The sequence below is a fragment of the Nipponia nippon genome, unplaced genomic scaffold, assembly GCF_047370975.1.
Source record: "Nipponia nippon isolate SJK-2023a ecotype South Korea unplaced genomic scaffold, ASM4737097v1 scaffold_2, whole genome shotgun sequence".
NCBI lineage: Eukaryota > Metazoa > Chordata > Aves > Pelecaniformes > Threskiornithidae > Nipponia > Nipponia nippon.
The window spans coordinates 61,427,962-61,451,115 of NW_028262336.1; the positions used below are offsets into that span (position 1 = coordinate 61,427,962).

At 45.4% G+C, this 23,154-nt stretch overlaps 1 protein-coding gene across 15 annotated transcripts in view; it reads left to right on the top strand.

Annotated features, from left to right (window-relative positions):
- The window catches only part of MAP4K4 (mitogen-activated protein kinase kinase kinase kinase 4), a 164,533-nt gene that overhangs the window by 62,472 nt on the left and 78,907 nt on the right, over positions 1–23,154 (top strand). For all 15 annotated transcript variants that reach the window (XM_087755912.1, XM_087755913.1, XM_087755918.1 and 12 more), the window contains one exon: positions 13,603–13,659. In XM_087755912.1, the coding sequence (XP_087612038.1) occupies positions 13,603–13,659 (57 nt within the window). The remainder of the gene's footprint in view (positions 1–13,602; positions 13,660–23,154) is intronic.

A 23,154-nucleotide genomic window follows, 5' to 3' on the forward strand; every position in this document is an offset into this window, starting at 1 on the left:
TTGCTCGTCATTCTTGCCTGGGCCGTAGCCGTGTGAGTGTCACATGCGGTCCAGTATCAGGTAATCTTGATTGAAGAAAGAAAGGCTTTGCTCATCATTCACGAGGTGATTCTAGCTGGGGAAAATGAAATGCTAACGATACTTGAATTTATTAGGTATTCTCGCTTGAGATTGTGTTTTCTGAGATGAATGGAGTCATCATCACTGGGAGTGCTGAAGATCTGATGTGGAGGAAGAGATGAAAGATAAGGCTGTACTTGCACCTACACGCCATATCTTCAGCTCCCTTGCCATTGACCCATCCACCAGTAAAAATACTCTCTCTTGTTTGTTTGCAGTCGTTACCTTCCATCTCCCAGGGCTCTGACAGAGCCGTAGCACGGCACGGTTCCCCAGGGCGGCCACCGCAAGCTGGACGTGCAGGCCTCCATCCTGGCTCCTTGCTGGGGCTCGTCTGTCCTCTCTGCCGTGCCTCTGACCTGCTGTCTCTCGGGTCTCTTCCACAGGGCAGCCTGGAGAAACATAGCCTGAAGGCCTCCTTTTTAAGTGAATTTCCTTGAAGAAATCAGACTTGGTTTAAGCGTATCATGAATCTTGTAGTTTGTTTGCTTGGAACATATTGACGCAGACTCGCCTATGCTTTGAATGATTTCTGTCTCGAGGCAGAGCTAAAACTTGTCATTAGAAAGTGTGTACTTATCGCTGAGTGTGTGACACATTCATGGGAGTCATAAAAATAAAACACATGAACTTCTGCCTGCAATGAACATGAAATGACTGGAAAGCTGGAGTGATCTACTTTGAATTCACACTAGCAGGTTTTACTGATCATTTTCAATTGCTTTTACTGAAGCTAAGGATGGATCTTGAAGATTTTCATGTAGCAGTTAACTAGACTGTTTGCTTTTTCTCGCTTGCTGCTTCTTGTTGAATTTCACCCACTGATTTCAATGCTAACTATAAGTGCAAGTGGCAAACAGTATAATTAAGTAGATTAAATCTCTCTTAGCTACAGGCTTATTCACATAATGGAGAAATGTTCGTTTTCTTCTTTTTTTTTTTTCCTTTTGCTTTGGAATAGTGTCTCCTGAAATTCTTAAACTAATGAGCAGACTAAATCGAAGCTGTGCGTTATCTGTTTTTAAATGTGTACGGAAGATGGCTTGTAAGCTACTGAAGAAAAAAAAAAAAAAGCAGAATCATCAAAATCTATTAAAATAAAATTAAGCACATGCTAATTTTGCTAAAACGGAGTGCTGGCACTTGCCGGTAACTTGCATTTGCCGCTGTAGACAGAGTCAGGCAGAGGTGAGTGCTGATGGAAAATGTGTTTCGGAGTGTACATGCATGGCTGTGTGTGAGTTTTTCACCTTCAGGGGTAGCGGAGCAGCATTTCAGCACAACTTGGCTGGAGGTGGGGCTGCCAGGGGTCACACAGGGCTGCGCCTTGGTGGCTGCCCCCAGCCCCCCTTCCCTTGACGCCCTGTAGTACCTGGATGGGGCTGCCCCACACTTGGCATAAATATGCATCTGTGCATGTGCGTGCCTTCAAACACGGCCCATAATTGACAGCGTGTTGCACTGAATCTTGTCTTGTATGTGCTTCTCCTGGTGATCCATTGATTCAGTGAAATTGCTTTAAGTGTTAAGTATTACTCTCTCTCGTGTTTTGAAAGACAAGCCCTTGGACTTATTATGAATTTTACTTTGACAGCATTTGCAATAGCTGTGCATTGTATAATTGAGCAATCAATTCTAGCATGCTATATTGATGTTTTCAGTGCAGACACATAATTATAATAAACTGTAATGCTCTTTCAGTAATTAGACAAGTGGCTGTAAATTTAAAAGGCAAACTTTAAAAGCATTGGAACTTTTGGAAATCCAGTTTTATTACAATTTAAAAAATAATTACTTTGTTTTAGCTCTCCTCAGAGTGCTGTAATTTGGGACAGGCACAGCTGGCCTATGTAGAGCCCTCCCCAGCATCTCGGAAATCCACTCCTGCTGGTGATGCAGCATTCAGACTGGTGGAAAGGATTTTGTTTTCTTTCCCTGATGTGGGGAGAAGGGAGTAGAAGTAGTAGGGCAGCATCACAGCTGATTTAATTTTGTTTTCAGTGCATGACACTTAATTGGAAGATTGCTTAATTCTAGGAACTGCTGTTTGCACCACCATACCACATAATGTATTTAGGTCATGACTGTAGCGTTTGGTCAGAGTACCTGACTGTGTTTAACACGACTGTTTTCCAGATTTAAGTGGTGATTTGTGTAAACGGTGGGTAGCTTTTGAGGCAGCGTTGCTCAAACTTTCCTCTGTAGGTAGGTTTGCATACATTTTAGGAAAGCGTGATGGAGCAAATACCTTAAAACAAGTAGAAGGCTTCTACTTTTTTAAAAATTTATTTATTTCCAGTCCCCTTCTCCACTCCTTTCAGTAAGGCTGGAAGCGGTGGAAAGGAATGGTAAGAGATTAAATTTGGCTACAACTTTAGCATTATGTGTATCTGTGTTTGTAGGATTACAAGTGTTTGAGTTTAAATTCTGAGTACGATTATGCAGTGTTCTCACTTGTGAATCCCTAACCAGAAACTGCTTCCTCTTACTGGAGGGTTCTGGGTTGTTCCCCACCTGGGTCCGTCTCAGAGCCACAGTGGCTGAGGCAACCAGTTATTTTGCAAAGACCCACGTGGCAGGAGGCAGTGTGCTGGCTCCAGCTGTGCTGCAAACCAGATGTGGCTGGGTGCATCCCTCGCAGTCAGCTGCGTCTGCTCTTGGAGACACCAGAGTATGGGCAGATATGTAGGATCTTTCACAACTGCCTCTTGGGAAAACACCCAGCCAAGGATGGAAACTTTGGGCGTGTAGGGCGCTCCTGAGTTGGGGCTGAATGATTGCTGGAGCAGGTTTTTTTTTGGTTTGCCAGGGGCTGGGACTTCAGTCCGTACTGTTTACAGGCTCCCATTTCCATATCTGTATTTAGGGAAGACGAGCTGATGGGTCAGGAGATGGTCAGCCTGCTGTAGTCATCGGGAGGGTTGGCCCGTTCCCTGCTGCCTTTATGTTGTGCGTCTGCCCTCAGCAAGATGGGACCCTGTCCAGGCCCATGCTGCATCCCTGCTGCATCTCCCCCCCGACGTGAGCATGGCTGCAGGGATGCCTGCAGGGCCAGAAGGACGGCCTTGCTGCCTGTGCTGGGGGGTCGTTTGGGGTTGAGGTGCCACCACCCCTTTCTTCCTTCCCCTTCGCTGCCTGGGAACGGTGCAGCGTTAGAGAGGTTGGATGGATGGTGATGCTGAAATAAGATGCCTGGCTATAACTGATTACAAAATGTATTAGTCGTCCTCCACAGCTGAATTTTGGTCCTCACTCCTCTTCTGCAGTCTGGGGCAATACCGAGTTGTCCTCTTTGTTCCAGTTTGCTGAATGATTTACAACCAAAAGCTTGGCCTTTCCGACTAACAATTTTTGTATTACATCTAACAACAGTTGTGCTCCAGAGTAGTGACTTGTGGTCTGCAGGAATAGCTGGTATTGGACTGTGAGCTGAATAAAACTTTTGTGTAGTGCCCTGAGAAAAGATGTTTTTTTTTCCCCCCAAGTGCAATTGTTATTAGAAATACTAAAAAAAAAATCTGCAATGTATATCCTACCTATAGTTACAGAAGGCATGTGCATTTGGGGCTAAAAGCTCACAGATCCTTTTGCACCGAAATAACTTTTGCTTAATCTGCATTGTATTTGTACCCTGAGCAGACTGCAGAGCGGGCGGGGACCGGCTGCAATGGCAGCAGCACCATGGGCTTGCTTTACAAGTCCTCCTGAGGAATTTCTTTCCCTTTTTGTTTGCCACAAGTTGGTCTGTGAAGGCCCATAGTGTGTTATTTAAGAGCGGTGAACGTGTTTTGACTAGTTTTTGTGAGGCACTTGGTGTGTTCTTGAGTACTCGGTAAAAAGTAATAATCGGAGAACGTGCAGGCTCCATGTCCTTAATGAATGCCGTTCTTTTCCGTGGATTAACCTGTGAGCCGAGTGTGTTGCATAATGGCTTTTCTGTCGTGTGGCCCTTTCAAATAATAAACACGGTGGCCACAGGCTTTGGGAATGCAACTTAAATATTACCCAGGTAACAAGTGAGAGGAAATTGTGTTCATTTTGGTCCTTCTTTTGCTAAATAAATAAATGAAGGGCCCCGCGACCTCTGAGATTGGGGTTTTGTTGTTGGCAAGTCTGGTACAGAAAGGGTTGTTAGTACAGGCTTGGATTTCTGAGTCAGGCTCCCGTGCTGACAAAGCAGAAATACTTTGAGGTCTGAAAATACTGCCTGAGTATTTGAAAATAGTTCGTGTGGACACAAAGCTGTTTACAGATCACTCGCTGGCCACGTGCCAGTTTCTCAAGGACAAGGTGTTGTGTTTTTTTTTTTTTTTTGCCTTTTTTTGCTTTAGAATCACAGATGTATTTGGCAGGCTATCAGAAGATAAAAATGCTGGAAGGAGTCTTCTGGTGCGAGTCCGTGTTTAATTAAAATACATATAACTTTAGGCTAAATGTGTGTTTTGCATCTTGCAAACTAGTTGGGAAAGTATTTTTTAATTTGCTCTTACGTACAGGGTCACAGTATAAAACACAGTCCTTGTTCGTGTGGCTCCTACGCTGGCTGGTGTGATCCTTTTTAAGAATGCCTTCTCTCGTAGTACTCCCCCAGCATAGCTGGTGCCCTCGAAGACGTATTTTTAGTTCCAGTGGTTGCTGCCTAGTAAATTATGGCTCCCTAGTCTGTAATGGCGAGGAGATGGGACTAAATGGGCATTGATGAAGTTTGTAATGGCTAAAGGAAAGAGATGCCAGCCAGTGTCTGCTCGCAGCAGGAAAAGCAAAAAGCCCTAAAACACACAGTTCCAGCCCTTCCTTGTTGTGTGTTACAGCACTGGAAGGGTACTGACAGTTGGACTGGAATTTCATTTTACATATATACATATATATATTTCATATATTTAAGGGTTCATTAACTTTTCTTCCTTACTGCTAATGTTGGGGAGTTTTTTAAATGTCATGGATGTGAAAACTTTTCGTTTTAACCATGTTGAACTAAAACTCCTTGCACAGCTGCCTTTCCCTGCTCTGCTTGGCTGTATTGTTCCACTGGGATGGTATAAATGAAAATAGTTCTCCTTGCCCTTGCCCCACATTAATATTAGGCTGCCCAGCCATAGCTTCAGATCTTCCCCACGCAGTGTGTTTGTTGGCATCTTGTGGTGCAGCTAGACAAAAGGCGGGACTCCGTCGCTGGGGACGGCTGGACGTGGCAGTGTATAGGTTGGGCTACTCCTTGTCCAGCGGGCTGAATCAACAACAGCAAACCCAAAAACATATTGAAAAGGGAAATAAAAGCGGTGGAGCCAATCGTTCTCCCTTTTCCCTTCCTCTCCCACCATGTCTTTTGCATTTACAGTGAGGTTTTGTACCTTCCGGAGTAATTCCCCCATCTGTTTAGCGTACCTGAAATTAAAGAAGTTGATTTCTATTTAATACCCCTCCTAGTGCTCACTGGGAGGGAGGCTGCTGGACCTTGCGGGACGATGCCTTGGGCAGGCAGGCCCCCAAAGCGGCATAGCCGAATGCATGCTGTCTGTGCCTGCTGGATGCCACCCGGTGAGCGACACCGTCCCCTCACTGCCTGGGATGGCCGTCACCTCTTTCTTGGTTGGTGTTGGTTACAGAGCCACGTGCAGCTCTGCGGCCCTTTCCACCACTGTTTTTGGCAGCAGACTGAATGCAGCAAGGCTGGTAGGGGGTGTGTGGCCTTGGTTTTCCTTCTCTCATGGCGTATGACCTCTGACAACGTCGCCCAAGAGAGTGCAGGCTGCTTACAACAGCGTTGGTGCATGGCGGGGCGAGGACTAACTATGGTTTGGGTCTTTTTTTCTTAAAGAAAAGTATGTCTTTTGTGGCATTTCTATGTACCTAATGCTTAAATACTTAAATTCATTGGGGGCATCTCACCTCGTGCTTCAGAAGGCATGTGCCCAGCACTGAGGTGGTTTCTCAGCAGCTTCTTGGCAGTGAGCAGAGTGAAATGGGCCCGGGCTTGCCTGGGTTTGCAGAATGCCTTGGTCACAAGGTGTAAATCGCTCCATTCGGTCGGAAAGCTCACATTTGCACGTCCAGGGGTGATGAGTTAAATGTCAATGTGAATTCATTTAAAAAGCAAACAAAGCAAAGTGGCCCTGGGCTCTTTTAATCCGGGGTTATTTTGATGTCACTCTGAGGACTCTGCCCTTTGCCTTCTGTATCGCTCAGCTAAGGAGGCGCCCGCGTTGCTTCGAAGCCCCCGTCGGCCCGCGCAGGGACCCCGGTGGGTCAGTTTGGGCCGCGCTTTGTCTGAGGTAGAAGCAGTGCGTGGTGCGCGACGTCCCTCTGGAGCGATGGCACTGGGTGGTTGTGACAGTGGGGTGGCACCTAGCGAGCGCAGGGCTTGCTCTGGAGACCCGTGGTGGTCCCCTTCAGCCTGATTAACGCCGGCCCTGCTGCAGGGACTTGCTGTGGCCGTGCCACCAAACCAGGCCTGCCTCTCCTTCAGTCGGTGGCCGAGATCCAACGGAGAGTTTTTGGTGATGAAAGTGGCTGCTGAGGTGTAAAATGAGAAATCATCTGTATCTGTAGCCCATGTAGTTTTGTATCTACAAGCATATGTTTTGTCATTTTGGTCTAAATTCTTCTCCTGATGCTTTCCATCTGGCTTGTTTTTAATTAGACTTGCCAGAAAGAAATTGTTCTGCATAAAAGAGAGCATTGCAGGGGGTCTGAGGAGACAGATCAGTGTTAGGAAGGGTGGGTTTAGTGACTGGTAAAGCCGTTAAGGTAGGGTGAAGAGAGCTGGCCACAGCAGATTGTAGCCAATGTTTCCAGAGGAAGCCGAATGTACTCTGAGCCAACCGTGTCCACATGGGAGGTATGCCTCTACTCTGCTTTCATTCTTTTCTTTTGTTTTATTTTTTTTTTCCCCCCATGTCTTTCAGTAATGTCCCAACTGAATTACCTAGGTAAGTTTAAAACCAGAAAAAAGTACAAGCAATAATAGGGTTAGAGGCAACTCTTGTGTTTTTGGAGAGGGCTGAGGGCGGGGAGTCCATTATAAGAGAAAATGAGTGATAGTGTGTTTAGTGAAGATCACTAGATCTGGACGTAGCCTGGCGGTGGCTGGAATGGTGGGATGATGACTTTGAGGATGGCCCTTGAAGAAGGTGTTTTCCAGGCTGGGGCCTCAAGCCGGTTAGCTGAAGTGTCCCTGTAGAAGAAGCATCGAATCCGGGGCAGGACGGTCTGGGTGGCCACCTACAGAGCAGCAAAGCTTGATCCAGCAGCCAGGGTGCTGGGAGTAGGCAGAGATGCGTCATAACTCTGAGCTCTGCCGTTGACCTGTGGCGATCCTGGGAAGGTTTGATTGTGGCTCTCTGCCATGGTTTTCCCACCATCTTTTTTTTTTTTCTTTTCTTTTTTTTTCTTCCCCCCCCCTGCTTTTCTTTCCTTTTCCCTATTTAGGCCATGAGCTGTTTGGGAGAAGGAAATGCCTCTGAGTAATGTATATCCAGCATCTTTTGGAGTGGGAAAGCTACCACAAAACTAGCAATCGAAGTAAAAAATCAGTGCATACAACTTTCTTTTTCCTTACTAACCGGTAATATCTTTTCATTCTGTCCCTGGAAGTACAGGACTGATAATATAACTGTGCATCTTTCATACTTCACAGAATGCAGTACTATGCATGAGTAAATTGTCATTAGTGTTTCTTCAATAGACAGAATGTCAAGGTAGAATGTCAAGAGTTAGGCAGAGGGAAAACACAGAACCCTGTCCTGTCTTTGACTTAAATACTGGGAGTCTTTAATAGCTTCTGGTTGGTTTGGGTTTAGAAATCATCTAACAGGAAGAAAGAACATTGATGTTGGCCTTTTTTTCTTCTCGTGCGTTTCTGTGGTGATTTGCCAGGCTTTTGTACTGAGGTTGTTTGCTGATTTTTATTCTAGAAGGAGCTTCCGTGCCAGATAAACATTATCCCTTTTTTACAAATTTATCTCCATCACTGGAACCCGTGATTATTTAGCTTACAGAATGCTGAATCAGTAGGTACAGGATTATTTTGGTTACAAATGCAACTGGGTAGACTTTCACTTAAGAACATCTTATATTTTATTATTTGTTTTTAACTGGGGAGGTTGCTTTCGCTTTGTGCCATTCTGTCTTTTTGCCTGTCAAAAATGCATGTTCTGTTTCTTCCACAAGCATTCCTCCCATCGCTTTTCACAGGGTAGACCTAGTTTTTCTGAGGAGTGGGAAGAAACGTCTTGTAGAGTCCAAGTGTTCGCAATGCAAAGTTGGTTGGTCTGCAGCTTTCTGTGTTGGCGAGTGACAAAAACAGCTGATGGTAAACATGCATTGGAATAATAAGGTATCATTTATTGCACTGGTACGTGCAACCTAATCGCAGATTATTGTTCTATGGCGTATTGCCTCAGGCTGGTAGGAGTTTAGAGTCAACTAAATGAGAAGCAAATTGAAAAGCTAATTTTGGCATGGGGGCATTGTACAGCACTAAGAGGTGGTGCCGTGGTGAGTTTTCACTTGATAGCATGTTTAAATCTAGCCCATACCTGCGCAGGTACGTTGTAGCAACTGAAATGTGAATTAGTAGATTTTTTTTCTAGATTAGTAGATTTTTTCCAACTTAGTTACTCTTCTTTCCACAACTGTCGGCATAGGATACTGGGAGGTTGGAGAAGTTTTCCAAAGACTTAATTGTGTACAGCGCACAGGATAATCCAGGCTTGCAAGTCATGAGTCACGCATGCTGCCTTCCTTCCTTAATGTGTGACATTGCCCCATATTCTACTTCCATGCCGTTTAGCTGGGGAGCAAGCTTCCAAGCTTTGTGCCCCAAAAGGCCCATTAACACACAGGCCAGAAACTGTGTTAGTAGGAGGATTGCATTCCTGCGGAATACCTATCTTGGGTAATTGGGGGGGGGGGGGTAGGAGGTAAATGAGCTGATAGGATTTCTTTTGCATTTAATTTGCATAGTTCTTTCATAACATTAAGGCATCTTAGGGGGGAAAAAAGCACACAAAAACCAGCACATAACATCGCTTGCCTTTGAACCTTTCCAAAACAAAAATTTTACAATAATAATGTGTGCAGAAGAAGGAAGAGGCAAGAAGTAGGTGTATTAACTGACGTGGAGACTGTGGGTAGGCTTGAAATTTATACTGTTCTGCAGATCTTGGCAGCCTGCCAAGGATTCCCCTTGTCCCCTCTGCTTTTCAACATGCATAAAGCCCACTGAGATGAGAAATAAACAGCATATTGCTATCAGACATGACTGGGAATATGCTTAAGTAGTGGATTCAGTTTAAGATCTGGTTAAATGCTGCAGTGTTGCTGTGTTGATGAGAAGAGCTGTGTTTTAAAACCCTCCATATGTAAATGAACTTTCAGTCATCCGCATGAGAAGAAACAGGACAAGATTTGGGGTCAGCAGGCTCAACTCTATTGAGTTGCTCATCCCAACAGGCCATTTAAAAATAGAGTGGTGCAGTAGTGATCTTAAAAATATTCTTACATTCCTTCCTTGGGAGGATAAACAAGTGCTTCAGTATGAATTTCCCTCATGAAAAGAGGGAAAGAAAGGCGAGAAGGATGTGTAAGAAACAACAAGGAGTTCGGAAATTTTGGTCAATAAACATCTTAACATGGTCTAAATTAAGGGAATAGGTTGGTGGGCTCTTTCCCGCGGGGGTGGGAGCCAGGCTCAGCTGACAGCGCTGACGTTTTGTCGTGGCCCCCACCCCGAGACGTAGTAAGGGGCGAACTGTCGCTCCTGGGGTGGTGTCACCTCTACTGCCTGTTGCTGCTGCGCAGCGCAACCGCTGCAGCCTCCTCAGTCCGTTGGCTCTGCAGACAGTCACCTTACGCTTAACAAGGTGCATCTAGGTTGCTGTCATCTTCATTGCGCGTTTCCTATCTGTACTTAACTTTCTGGCCAGGGGGCAGTTATCCTGTGATCCCCAGCCTCTGATATTTGGTATCTAACGCTATTTTAAGAAACTACTGTTTTCAGTTAGCATTGCGTTTTGCAATCTCGCAGCATTTTTCAGATACTGGGATGGTCATTGCTGGCAATTTGCTGGGAGAAACAAAGCTGCAAGAACCAGCACGCGCCCTGCGCCCTGGGGATGAGGGAGCCTGGGATGCCCCGAGGGGCCGTGACTCCAGACAGCAGTGAGAAAGGGACCTCCTTCTGCAAGAAAAATGCTGTCCCACCGGAGTGTTAACTGGTGGTGGTGCTGAGAATGGTGTCTGGATGGGGCCTTAATGGTTACCACATTTATGAAGTGTCCTGGGAGAATAAACTTTAATCCCAGGAGATTGAGTTCAGAGGGTTTCTCCCATCTACTACTTCTGCAGTTCTTTCATCACATTCAGCCACTTGGCGATTTTATTATTGTTATTTTTAACGCAGATAAATTTTTCCAAAGCAAAAGCTGGCTATGAAAATCTGAAGATCAGTTTCCGAAACAGGAATGCTTAGCCCATTTCATGTTGCAAGCAAAATTATACCAGCATGCTAATAGTTTGACAAGTCTGTTCTTGAGCAGAGCTGTTAAGCAGATAAACAAACAAACAAAAACTCTGCTCATGCTTATATGTTGTGCTTGTGATGTTTGCTTTTTGCCTCCCTCTAAAAATGTTTTTAATGAAAAGAATGTGGTTTCAAAATGTCCTTTTACTTCTCTCATATAAATCAATGTCATGCAGTCCCCCCCATATATGTTATGGACGCTTAGAATACGAACACTCCATACGTTATGAAAAGGGTATCTGGAGTAATTTTTAACAATATTCTGAAATGACCAGGGTTTAAATTTGGCCTGGGATACTGAGCGGCTCATACTTCCCACAGTCTGCAGTTCCCTTGCTTTCCAGTCCCTTAGGAGGATTATGGAGAAGCTTTTCCCATCCCCACTGCAGAAGCAGCAAAGCAAACCACGAGCAGTCGCTGTGCTCTGCTGTAGCTGTCGCAGCCCAGGTTTTCATAGGGACGAGCGGAGGCACCAGCCAGATCCCGTGAAGCTGCAGGGGAAGGATGGTTGGGCTGGTGCACGTTAGTCATCCCGAGTGGGCCAGTCTCACAGGGAGGAACGTCGTCTTGAGAAAAGCCGTGAAGCTGAGCCGTGGGAAATGTCAGGCTTCTCTCTGGAAATAGCAAGCCCACCAGTAGCTTGTAGATTTAAAAAGACGAACAGAGCGAACTTTCCATAAAATACGTGGCATCCCGTGGATGTCTCGCAACTTCGCTCTTCTGTGTGCCACTTTTTCTGCTTGGAGTTTGTTCTGCCGCCATTTTAGCATCCCGGCTTTGCTGCAGAATGAATGGTGAACCGTATTTCACTGGTTTTTTTTAAAAAGTTTCTTCTTCCTCAACCCTCCTTAGTGTTGTAAGCTTTTTTCCTCTGAGATGTCCTTGTTCCTCTCTTATCTTTAGTATATTCTTCTTGTACCTCAAACTGTGCTCCCCCACATCCTTGGGCCTTTTAGTTCTTTCTACAGGGCTGTGGAACATAGGGGCAGAGCTGAGAGGAGGCGTTTTTCTACCTCAGTGTAAAATATTTTCCCCTCCTCCCTTGGTGGGATGCTAAGTCTTGAGGAGAAGACCACAGGCTTTTGTCATTAGGCAGAGGTCCAGGGTGGGAAATTGGAGTCGCATCTCGCCTGGGCTTGCTGAAAGGCTTTGGTTCAAGAAGTAGTAAGGTCAAGGTGAGGTCAGTCTTGGCCACTGCACACATGTTATGACCCTAACTTTGTTTCAAAATCGAAACCAGCTTGAGACCAAGCTGTAAAAAGAAATGCATGCAATAAAGTGAGTTTACAGAGGCGGCAGAAGCCTGAGTACAGTAATTTATTCATAGAAAGCATGTGGATTGGTTAATAAAGGGAGAGCGCAGCACAATAAGAGTTGTGAAGGAAAGTGGAGGCTATGAATTCTGCAGCATTTCGTCCTTTCTAATGCCCCAGCAATGCCTGGCCATCACCTCCATGGAGGGCATCATAAGCTGTGAAGGGGTCAAGATTCCTCCAAAGAGACGGGTGGTTTGGGAAGCTTCAGTTCTGGGGTGCCAGTCTCGAAAGAATCGGTAAAGAGATTAAGAAGTTAGTCCAGGAAGAAAATATGCTATTGATGTCCATCAGCTGTAGTGGATGCTACGTACAGGTTTCTGCCTAAGAAACTTAAAGTTGGTGAGGAGAAAAATAAAGGAACTGTGACTTTAGTGAAATGTTTTGTTGCAGTTTTTATCATTATTTGTGATAAAAGTGAAGAAGTGTAGTGGGCACACCGCTTGCTGGAGAGCTTGACTGATTCAGAGAAGAGCCTTTGGGGATGATGCTCGGGAGAGGCGTTGGGAGACCAGGCTGTTTGACTGGAAGTCTCTGGGCAGGCTGCTGGGTGTTACAGTGGAGAGCTGGAAAATGCCAATACTAGGACCATTTCTAAGTGCTTATTTAGAAAAAAAAATATGGAACCGCTCACTGATACAGCCCCACCTCCTGTAAAAATATGCTGGAGAAAAAGGTTTTTGTCAGAAGTCAGCTGAGGCAAGTTAGAGCCCTCCGCGGCTGGAGGGGCCGTGGTGCTGCCTGCCTCCCAGCCGTGCGATCCGCCTCCTGCCAGCTCTGGCTCTGCTCTGACTGCAGAGCAAACCAGTTTAATTTCCTGATCTGCCATCCCCCGCCCCACCCCGCAGTTTGCTTTATCTGTGTTAACTTTCTGCCATTTTAGTGATCTCAATCAGCTTATCGTATGATCCGATGAGTGCCAGAAGGAGCCCGGTGCTCCGGGGAGAAATATGCGACAGGAGGCTGGAGGGAGGCAGGGGAAGGAAGGGTAGGAGCTCCCCGCTGCAGGAGCTGGGATCTATTAATTCAGCTCCAGCTGTACTGAGAAACCATACCCTTATGGTGGCGTGGCTGAAGGGAGACAACGTCTTGTTCTTGTCTAGCTATCTTGAGACAGGCAAAGTGAGCTGTTGCAGGTCTGATACATCGCTTCAAGAAACCTCACCTTTTTTTACTGATGAAGACCAAAACAAAGAGGAATGTCCTTTTACAACCCCCTAAGCATGCTTGCATTTACCTAGTAATATGTCACCCAGATACCAGGCACTGGAGCTTAGAAATAAAGTATGCAATACGTGGAGTTTAACTATTCTGTCATGTTAATAAACTATAATTACTGACTATGAGCTTTGCTAAAGTAAACGGAAGGGAAGCTGTGAATGTAATCTGTCTGTGCTTAATCTTGGTAATCATCCTTTTAACGTGGAGAAAAAGAAACGGTTTCTAAGATTTGTGTAAGAATATTTTAAAAAGAAACTTTTCTTTTTTTAGCCATCTAGAATACTTGTTTTTTCTTATGAAGTATCAGAAGGGTCCAGCACAGCTGGGGAAAACCCAGCAGCTGGAGCTCTCATCTGAATGTTTTGCTCTGTGTATGCTGAAGGGATGGGTGAGATGCTGGTGTTGACAGTTCTCTCTCTTCTTCAGGGCCGGCATGTCAAAACGGGTCAACTGGCAGCCATCAAAGTCATGGACGTTACTGAGGTGAGTAGAGGAACATTCTGCTTTATTAGCAATATGGGTAAAATTTAATAACGAGAGATGGCACATGGCTTACCTTGTAGTTGTGTTGAAGGGCATGGTCTTTGCATGCGAACGTTTGCTTTCTGTTTGCAGGACCTGACCTCTCGAGCCCATCTGCCCTTTACGAGATTTCTGTGTGCTTTGTGTACTGGGGCCTCTGGCCTTCACAGATTGCTTTGGCTGGTCCCAGGATGCGTGAGCACGTGTAGCACTCCCTTTTCAGAAATTTCTCAGGAGAGGGGAAAAAAGCCGATTTCCCTGCTTCCCACTTTTTTTCTCTTCAATGTAGCATCTTGCTTTTACCCAAAAAGAAGGTGAGGAGGCTGCTTGACGTAGAGGACAGTAGTTTCCCTGGTACATTTGCAGCCTAAAAAGGGTATACATTTATTCAAAGGAAATGGGTCCAATAAAGTTCCCAGAAGCCTGAAAGCAGAAACAGCTGCAGGAACGATGAGCAGATTGCTGGCAGAATTCAGCAGTGTAAAGTAGTAGTTGTAACTGACCCAGGGGGATTTACTGTGGAGCTTTAGATGGGAAAGATGGGAAATTAACCCAGCCAAAGAAATAAAAAATATATGCCCATATTTGAATCCTTAGATGCCTTGCAGTTTATGCTGTTCAAAAAGCAATCAGTTTAAATTAAGTCTTCAAAACAGATCAGGAAAAGCATGGGTTTTTCCCTGTTGATTCCATTTGTGTTTTATAGAGTTACATCTGCAAATTAACACAACAGCTTCAGATTTAAAATCGAATGAGATCCTTGACGGATATGGTACTTATGAGGAGAGGTTGCGCCTCTTCAAACCAAGTGTCTTATTTTTCTGAACTCCTCAATCTTATATAGGTATTAGGGGAAAAATTACGTTAACGTGTACATTGTACAAAGCAAGGGGTCTTTGGCAAGCTAGTTATATTAAGAAAAACTCCTACAAGTGTGTTGCTGCAAAATGTTTTATATTTTGGTGTGTGTATAGGTGCCAACAAGTAAAAATGGCCTTGGACACAAGCTCCCAGGAGAGCGGCTGGGGTGTAATGGTAAACAGGCAGGAGAGGGAGGAAAACAAGAAGGCAGGGTTAGGTCAACTGATAGGACTTCAGTCATATCTCTAAATCTCCTTGTGATCGATGGGCAGTGTGACTGCCGCTCTCTGGCTGAAGCTGTTGTGTCTGCCAAGAGCTAGCGCAACATTCTTGCTTTGGAAGATGGCCTGATAAAAATCAATTTTCAGCTGGAGATTTTCAAAGGCTGCCTTCATGAGGAGGCCATGTTATTTTGCTGCAGTTAACAAGCAGACAAACCAGAGAAGAACGAAGGTGCGTTGACATACAGTGAATGTTCTTTGCACAGCAAACGTTTCCATTTGTGCAGCAGTTTTACACAGGGAAGCTTGCTGGACTGTGCACGACGAAGGCTTCTTCCGTAACATTAAGATTGGCTGTACTGCACACTCCCTCTTAATAGCATATATTAATCACAAACAGTTGTAATGGAGAGGTTGCACAGCAAAAGGAAAACAATTGAAAAGTGCTGTCTGTAGTATGGCTGAGCTCATGTTGCGGGAGATGGCTTATATTTTGAAACTTTCTGTGATTTTTGGCTGGTTTTGAAACGCTAGTTGTATATTGGCACTGTCTATCTTTTATCTCACAAGCTCATGCTTTTTTAGGGGATGAAGGGCAGTCAGAGGGAGGAGTTTGGAGAGGTTAGCCCCATGCAGCTTAAAAGTGTTGTCATTCCTACCAGTGGAGCTCATGTGTTTTTGCTTCAAAGTAATGAGCCTGCGGAGGCTAAAAATGTGGTGTAAATTCTTCCAAGTCGTGCTAAGTCAGCTCCACTTTTTAACACCATGCGTGGATGATACTCTTGCTAACACCAGGCATGGGTGATACCGTTGCATGTACCGTTTTCTCAGTGACAGATGTGGCTGTAGGATATTCCTGTCCACTCTTGCTTGCTGGTTCCTCACCTGTCTCCCAACACTTGTGCCGGCACAACTGCCCCAGGGCCAGATGGTGACCTGGATCAGTGAACAGGACCCGGTTCCAGGTTAAAAATACCCTCATTCCTCTCTTTCCCCCAGTTATTTATAACCTGGATCGGTTCGTTGATCTAGTTTAGCACATGACATTACAAACAGTTGTGCTGTCGCTGTGAAGAAGGTGGCATGAGATTGGAAAAGAGCTGCTGATGGCCATGGGGGAGAACGGGCAGTAGCTCAAATTGATGTTGCTGCCAGAGGTGGCCATATCATCAAGCCATGGCTTCAGTTCCTCAAGGGATGGTTTCAGGAACGCCTCCTTTTGCTGGCGGACTGTGCAGCTCCATCCTGGTTCCAGCTCACCACGGCTTACGGGGAGGGTGGGAGGAGAGCACGTGGGGACAGAGGGGGCAGTGACTGCCACCCTCAGCACTGCCCCGAAAGAAATGCTGAAGGAACCACAGGTCAAATTTACCTTCTCTGCCTGCTTCCAGGACTACGGTTAGATGAACTGCTCTTGTAGGCTAATGGTAACACTGACTGTGTCCATGCCCATGGGGAAAGGGGCTTGAGCAGAAATTTCACAAAACTGAAATCGTGATTTTTTGATGAGTGGCTACTGAAGCTCTAGGTGATTTGTGCCTCTGTGCATGTTTTACTGGCAGCGTTATGCCCTTCTGCTTAAATACAAGCAGTGCTGTGGAGGCTATCTGATTATTTTGTCTAACCTGCATTGAGAACAGACACAAGACTGACTTTCTTCTGGGATACCTCTGATCCAGTGCTTGCTTTGCCAAATGCTTAACAAATTAGAAAGCCTAATGTGTTGGCACACTCTGTGGGCACACCCCAGATTTTCAGTTTTCAAGGCCCCAATTCTGCAGTTCACATATTGCTCAGGATCGGCGAGGTTACATCAGTTCTGGGCAGTAAAGCTTTGATCACCCGAACGGGAGGCTTGTCAAAGTCAGAGTGAAGGCTTTCCTTAAAAAGTTTTGGTTGGCACGAAGAAAACGAGGTAGTGTAACCTCTGACTAGAGAGGTTGGAAGAAACATTACAGCTCTGTAATGTGCATGGCACTGTGGAAGTGCTCTTCATCCTTCTCAGCTTTTCTTGTGGTTTTCTCTTCAGATTTTAATTTTGAAAAGAATGGTGGCAAGGATGAGAAAAGAGGAGGTGGGCTGAAGATATCAGCTTGATCTTTGAATATATTATGACTAGTTAGTACTGCTGCCTGAAACGTTGGGGGGGTGTTGATGTGCATAAAACTTTCCTGTCTCTTCCACTTTCCTCCTCTCTAAACAAATTAAGAAAAGGCTTAGAAGATTGTGTGGATTGTTACAGATCTTTAGATCTACAGCTCTAAAGCAAGCACTAAAGCATCTGTAAGATCTGAAGTTCTAGAAGTCTTCCTGCAGAACGGTGCATATACAGGTCCTATTTCCACTTTCTGAGGGTGAACCTAGAGCACGTGTAGGGTGAAAAAAATTTCACTGGAGCACAGAACAAATAAAAACAAAAAACCACCAGTCCTCATCAATTGAAAGCTATTCTGTTGTTGGAATGAGCCCAATGACTGTAAAAGGGGAACAATACGAACTATCAGCGTATACACGCTTTAAAAGTTATTTTCCAAAATGTACATATTTAGGATGACTCTCGGGCTGCACGCGTGTTGGGGGGGAACGACACATTATTTGAGAGATTCCTGTAGTCTGTCTTTAATCTTTTCATGGTAGGGTCTCTGCTCCTTTTGGGGCGTTGTTTTGGAGAAGGCAGTGTTCAGTCCCTGTTGACCCCTTCCACTCACTAACCATGCTGTGAGGTTCGCGTGAGCTCCTTGCTGCGTGCTGGTGTGCGGCACCGTAGCATACCAAGTGAGCCGTGACTGATGTTATCAGATGCAACACAAGTACACTGTAAGATTTGGCAGTCGCTGTTTAGTTAGAAGAATCCATTTTCTTGTGAAGCAAATAACATTTAAAACCTTAGCAAAGCTTACTTGGCAAATCTGCCTGCATCTAAGCTGTGAACTTGCATTACACCCTAAACAGACGGCTTGACTTTGCTTAACTCTTTTGGAGGCTTTCTTTGCAGCTGCACAGTTGTTTCCCACGTCACTCCTGTGTTCCCCTTCCAGCGATGCTTTTCTCTTTGAAAGGTTTAGTAACTGATTTTGAGGGAAAAGCACAATCGCTTCTTTTCTGTTTGTTATAACCCCTGATGCTGCTGCTTCTTCCTCCTACCTCTTCCCACACACACTCTTGGCATCCCTTGGGAAAGTTTTCCGCATGCCTTTTTAATAGCAGCATTTCTCAGCTCTTGTGCCCAGTGTTTCATGACTTGTCCAGTCTAGTCTGTGTAAAATTATGCTAAGTAAACAACTGGATACTGTATCCTGCTGATTTATGAAAGAAGCTGGATTGCTTTTAGCGCTTGCCTGTCTTGCCCTTTCTGTACGTGCTCTGCAGAAAAATTAACAACCCCAAACCAAAACCTCCAGGCTTGCAGAGAAACGTGGCACATCTCCCGTACCTAGACAGGAAAGGTTACCCGAATTATTCATTGCCATCTTCCCGACTCTGCTGACTGCTTTTTTCTGTTGCAGTAGGCAAGTCACTTTGATTCTTGTGAGTCTATATCTTATGGCCTACGTGGTGTTATAAACTGCGATCATGTGGATGATCTATCCATCGTCTGTAAGACATACCAAAAGCAGTCTGCAGAAAGACTGCAGATAAATAAAAATGTGTGTGTTCCCACACATGCAGGCAGACAAAATGAGGGGAGAAGAAAAAATAATAAACACCAAAAGTTTGCCCTAACTTCTATGTGCGTTTTTTTTCATGAAAACCCAAAGACGGTCTGTGGATTTTGGTCTGTTTGGAGGCAAAAAAATTAAGAAGTTGATGCCTCACTTCAGAAGACTGGGAAATGCAGGTCCTCACGGCACTGTGCAACAGAACTGCGTCAAGCCAGTCTGGAGAAGCTGAATATGGGCTGGCCTTTTAGTGTGGAGACATGAATGCACTGCTTTGCCTGGCTTTACCTGGCTTAGTGCAGCTGCCTGATAAAGTACTTCTATACCAGTCCATGGCTGTACTTGCTGCAAAGTTAACCAAAGCAAACCTGAAGCCAGTAGAGTTACCAAAAGCCTTTGCTGTGTCCCTTCCTCTTGATGTCAATTGGGGAAAATGGATCAGGGACCCAAAAATTCGGATTGTTTCCATGGGGAGTACTGGCAGCCTGCTTGCTTGTCCCTCAGACGTGAGGTTGCTTACTACTAGTCTGTACAAAATTTTGTAGTCTTTGGTTAAACAGTTACCTGGCAAAACAAAGAATCATTCTGTGGAAAAGGAATAAATAGGAAAGGTATTTACAGTGTGGACAGCCCTGCTGTCCAGTCTCTCCTGAAGCTGATTAACCTCCTATGTATTCCAGGAATTACGTGAAAAAAAAAGAGGGGGAAAAAGGCGGGGGGGGGGGGCGGCTGGGAACTTTCTGTTTCAGAGGAAAACAGAGCTGGACAGAGTGGTCTTTTGAGCTCTAACATCTGGTTTGGGAGGAGGTCAGAAAGAGGTACAATAGTCTTGAAGCCAGCGGGGAAGCCTTTTTTGAGCTGCAGAGCATTTGTATAATTGTTTCCCTCCTTAATTTGAGGTCCTGCACCTACCTCTGCTGCATGCCCTCACCCAGCAGCTTGGCACAGTTCTTCCCCCTGCTTTACCACAGCCCTGATGCTGGGAGGCTCAGCCCTGCGGTGCTGGCTGATGTCTGTGTGGGGCTCTGCTGCAGCGCCCATCAGCTCCGTGCTACCCGTTTTTCTGCAAGGCCTCTGTTTCAGTCGGGCAGAGGTGGTCCTGTCCGTCTTCAGGGTGAGAGCTGTGCCCAGCGCCTTGCAGGGGGGCTCACGGTGTCAGACACGTCGCCAACACCCCTGTCCTCGGGTGGCAGAGCAGTGCTTAGCCTGCCAGCTCATCATCCTAACAGAGTAGAGCGACATTTAATTCTGGAGAGCCTTTTGTCCTTACAGTCATACACGGAGCAGTGACTTTATCTCCCAGCAAGGCAAATACATCCAACACCCGGCCTGAGTCAGCTCTGGATGTGATCCAAGAAACTCTCCTGGAGCAGTGCTGGCACCAGTTTGGATAAAGGGCAAACTTTCACTCTCTTCATCTGAGTCCTGGGGTGGTTAGCAAGACTGTTGGGATGGAGAAGCTTATTTGGGAAGGGGAGGATGTCAGGTTTGATGCGGCTGCAAGAGGGAGGTTGAATAGGGAGCTCCACATGCGGTTTGAGGTCGGGGCAGAAAGCTGTGGCTGTTATCAAGCAGCTCGGGAAATGATACGCAACATGGATTGACTGGAGAGAGCTGGTGCTGAGCATGAAGGCTCTGCGTTGCTGTGTCCCAGCAAAGAGCGACATCACACTGATACTGTGTGGTTGGGGGAAAAATTGGCAAGGGGGGGGGGGGGGGGGAAGAGGTGTAAAACATTCATATGTGCTTGTTTCTCTATCTGCTTTTTTCGGCATACGGTTTCTTCCTAGTGCAAGATTTCCACCTGAGTGGAAGACTGTTTGCATGCACAGCCTATTGTCAGTTGTCCTTGCGGGTATATCGCTCTATGTATTTTAACATGCTTGTTTTGGAGCCTGACTGTTTCAAGGCTGGAAGAAACAGATGTTTTCCTTTGGCCATGACAATCCTTGAGGGCACCGTTGCTGCCTCACCAGCATCTATTATCTGTCAACAGCAAAAGAGCTTTGAGTGTGAAGGCTTCACGGTGCTCGTTTAGTAGTATTCCTGTTGCATGGCTTTCAGCTGAGGCCAGGAGATGGCTTCATACTCAAGGTTGATCGTGGATCACTGTGTTAAGAAAGTGCAAAGAAAGCTGCGTTGCCTCTGCCTTCTCCTCATCTGTATGCTTATGACAGGTCTTATGTGCAAGGTTTTTGTCTTATCTAGCAGAAAACGTTTTGCCAGTGCTCTGTAAATTGCAGTGTAGTTTAGATCACACAAACTGGATTTATGGCCACATAAAGGGAACTTTGCTGTAGTTTGGAGCGCAGAAGAATCTCCCTGTTTTAGGGAGACAGCTTTAAAATTTTGCCTACCTGGCTGTAAGAGAACCAGGTGATGCCCTGCTGTAGCACAACAGCTGATGCTCAGGATATACTCCTCAGCTGTGGCATCGAGATCTGTTACTGCTCGTCAGTATGTGAGAGCACATGTTTTGTACTGGTGCATAATGGAAACTGGAAGGCTACAGCTGACTTCCATTGGTGGAAGGGCAGGATTGCGTATTAAGAAGATTTTTCTGCAAGTCTTGAGCTCTTTGGACAAGTCTGGACTTTTTCTTTAAAAATGTCTTTCCTTTGGTCTGATGGTGCAACTGCATTGACACACTCCGAAGGAAAGGATAAGTCATCTAGGTAAGCTACTGACGTCTGTTACCATCGTAATGAGTAGGACAGGTGCTTGAATTCCAGCTTTCAGGCACTGTTTATCAGTCCAAGTGGGCAATAATCATGCATTTAACTGTAATCCTCTGCCTGTTTTTCTTCAGTCCTTAGGCTTAGTACCTGCAGTCATCTGGAGGCCTGCTGTTAGCATTGACAAGGAAGTCCCTAATGACAATGTGATTTTATATGTATATGAATGACTGCTAGCATCTGTCTATGTTAGGGAAATCTGAACCCTAATACTAGCAGCGGTGAAGTCTCAGTATGGGTAGCGTGCGGATTCTTTCACAATCGTGATATTTAACCTACCGGTCATACCTGCACTGACATGAATTTGAGCAATAATAGCCTGCACAAGTTCTAGGGATGGAGCATTTCTTCCGAGCCTTGACACGGGCGTTTCGCCGCTGCCTTCCCGAGCGCTGAGCTCTGTTTGTTCGAGCTGTCTGAGGAGATTCGAGTTCTGATGGGAAACAGAAATGTTTTGTGTGCAGATAATAGCAAAAAGTATGGGGCTGCATTTTGTATCATTTCTGTCAGACACACAGCACAGCTCAATTTACCCCCAGTGAATCAGACATACTGTCTACTCAAGGAAAACAAGGCAACCCTGTCAATACAGTGTTAGAGCATGTGTGCTCTTGCCAGTTTGGGCAGAGAAAAACCAACGAGGGTTGTGACAGAGCATTGTGCTTTCATTTTAGCAAGTATCTAGGCTGAACCCAGGTCTGTGGCGTGTTCCTCCTGCCTGAATAGGCAAGCAAGAGATCCCAGGTCCAGTGCGAGCTGCTGTCTTTCAGAGGTGTACTTTAAAATCTAGTTTGGTCATTAGGATCAAAGACAGGAGAATTAATTTGTTGTTTATATTAAAGGGGATATATCTGCTTGAAATGTAATCTTTCTTGACTGTGTTTAATTGTAGTGTCATAAACCCCACCTGCCTGTGGGCTCCTCCTGTTTTTGCTGTGACATTCCATATTTTTATCTTGACTTCCTAAGGAAATGAGGCTTGTCAGTGATAGTGCGTGTGTCCTGCCTTCTTTTCCACCAAATACCTTTTGGATCTGCTGGCCAACTTTGGCCAAGTTTAATGAGGAGGAGAAATTCCAAAGCTACGAAGTCCCGACAAGTTATGCGAAAACTGGCAGGCTGTGTGGAGAAGAGAGAGGCTGAAATTTATAGCCTCTGCTTTGGGAATGGTAGGCAGACCTCAGCCACTGTCCGTTATCAGTCAGTTGGCCACTGTTTTGTAGTAAATCAGGAGGAGGACGTAGATTACTTTATTTTTTTAAAAAGAAAAGGTTCTGGTGCTTGGCTTTCAAGTGAGTGCTGCAGCTGTAGGAAAGTGTGGAGGGTAGTGCGTGCAAACTACTTTTAAGCATTTTAAAATCTCCCCCTGGTTCTTTCTTTAGTTTATGGGTCCACGAATAGTATCGTACATTTGAGATTATCCTGCATGATCTCTCTCCCCCTCTTTCTCTTTCTTAACACATGCATATGTATATATACATATAAAATAGCAATGTTAATCTCCAACATTTTACGAGACAAAGATGTTTGCTGTAATTCCCTCGACAGTGCTGCTTTTGCAAGGCGCAGTTTGAGTGATTGTGTAGGGAGTTGTTGGCTAAAATACAGTCTTAAAGCCCAGCTCCTAAAACTAGAGATTATGGCAGCAAGTGCTAATGCTCAAGGACCTGGGAATTCATTGTACTCTAAGCTGACTTGTAACCATGATGAACTCTCCCCTTGTGCCTAACAGAAAAGGGTTCTTCTCCCCCTATGCCCAGTCTCTTAAATGTGCAATGGGAAGCACACAGCTGAGCTAAGTGTTAAAAGAGCCATGAAGATGCTGCGCAAGCTAGTTCAGTTGATCAACGTAGGAGAAGATGCTGTTTGTCTCCTGAGCCTAGAAACGTCTCAAGTCCTTTCCAACAAGGGGCCTGTGTACATTCCTCTAGATAGGTTTAATTTGAAAGGGATTAAAGCCCACTGAGTGTGCTTTGTGTA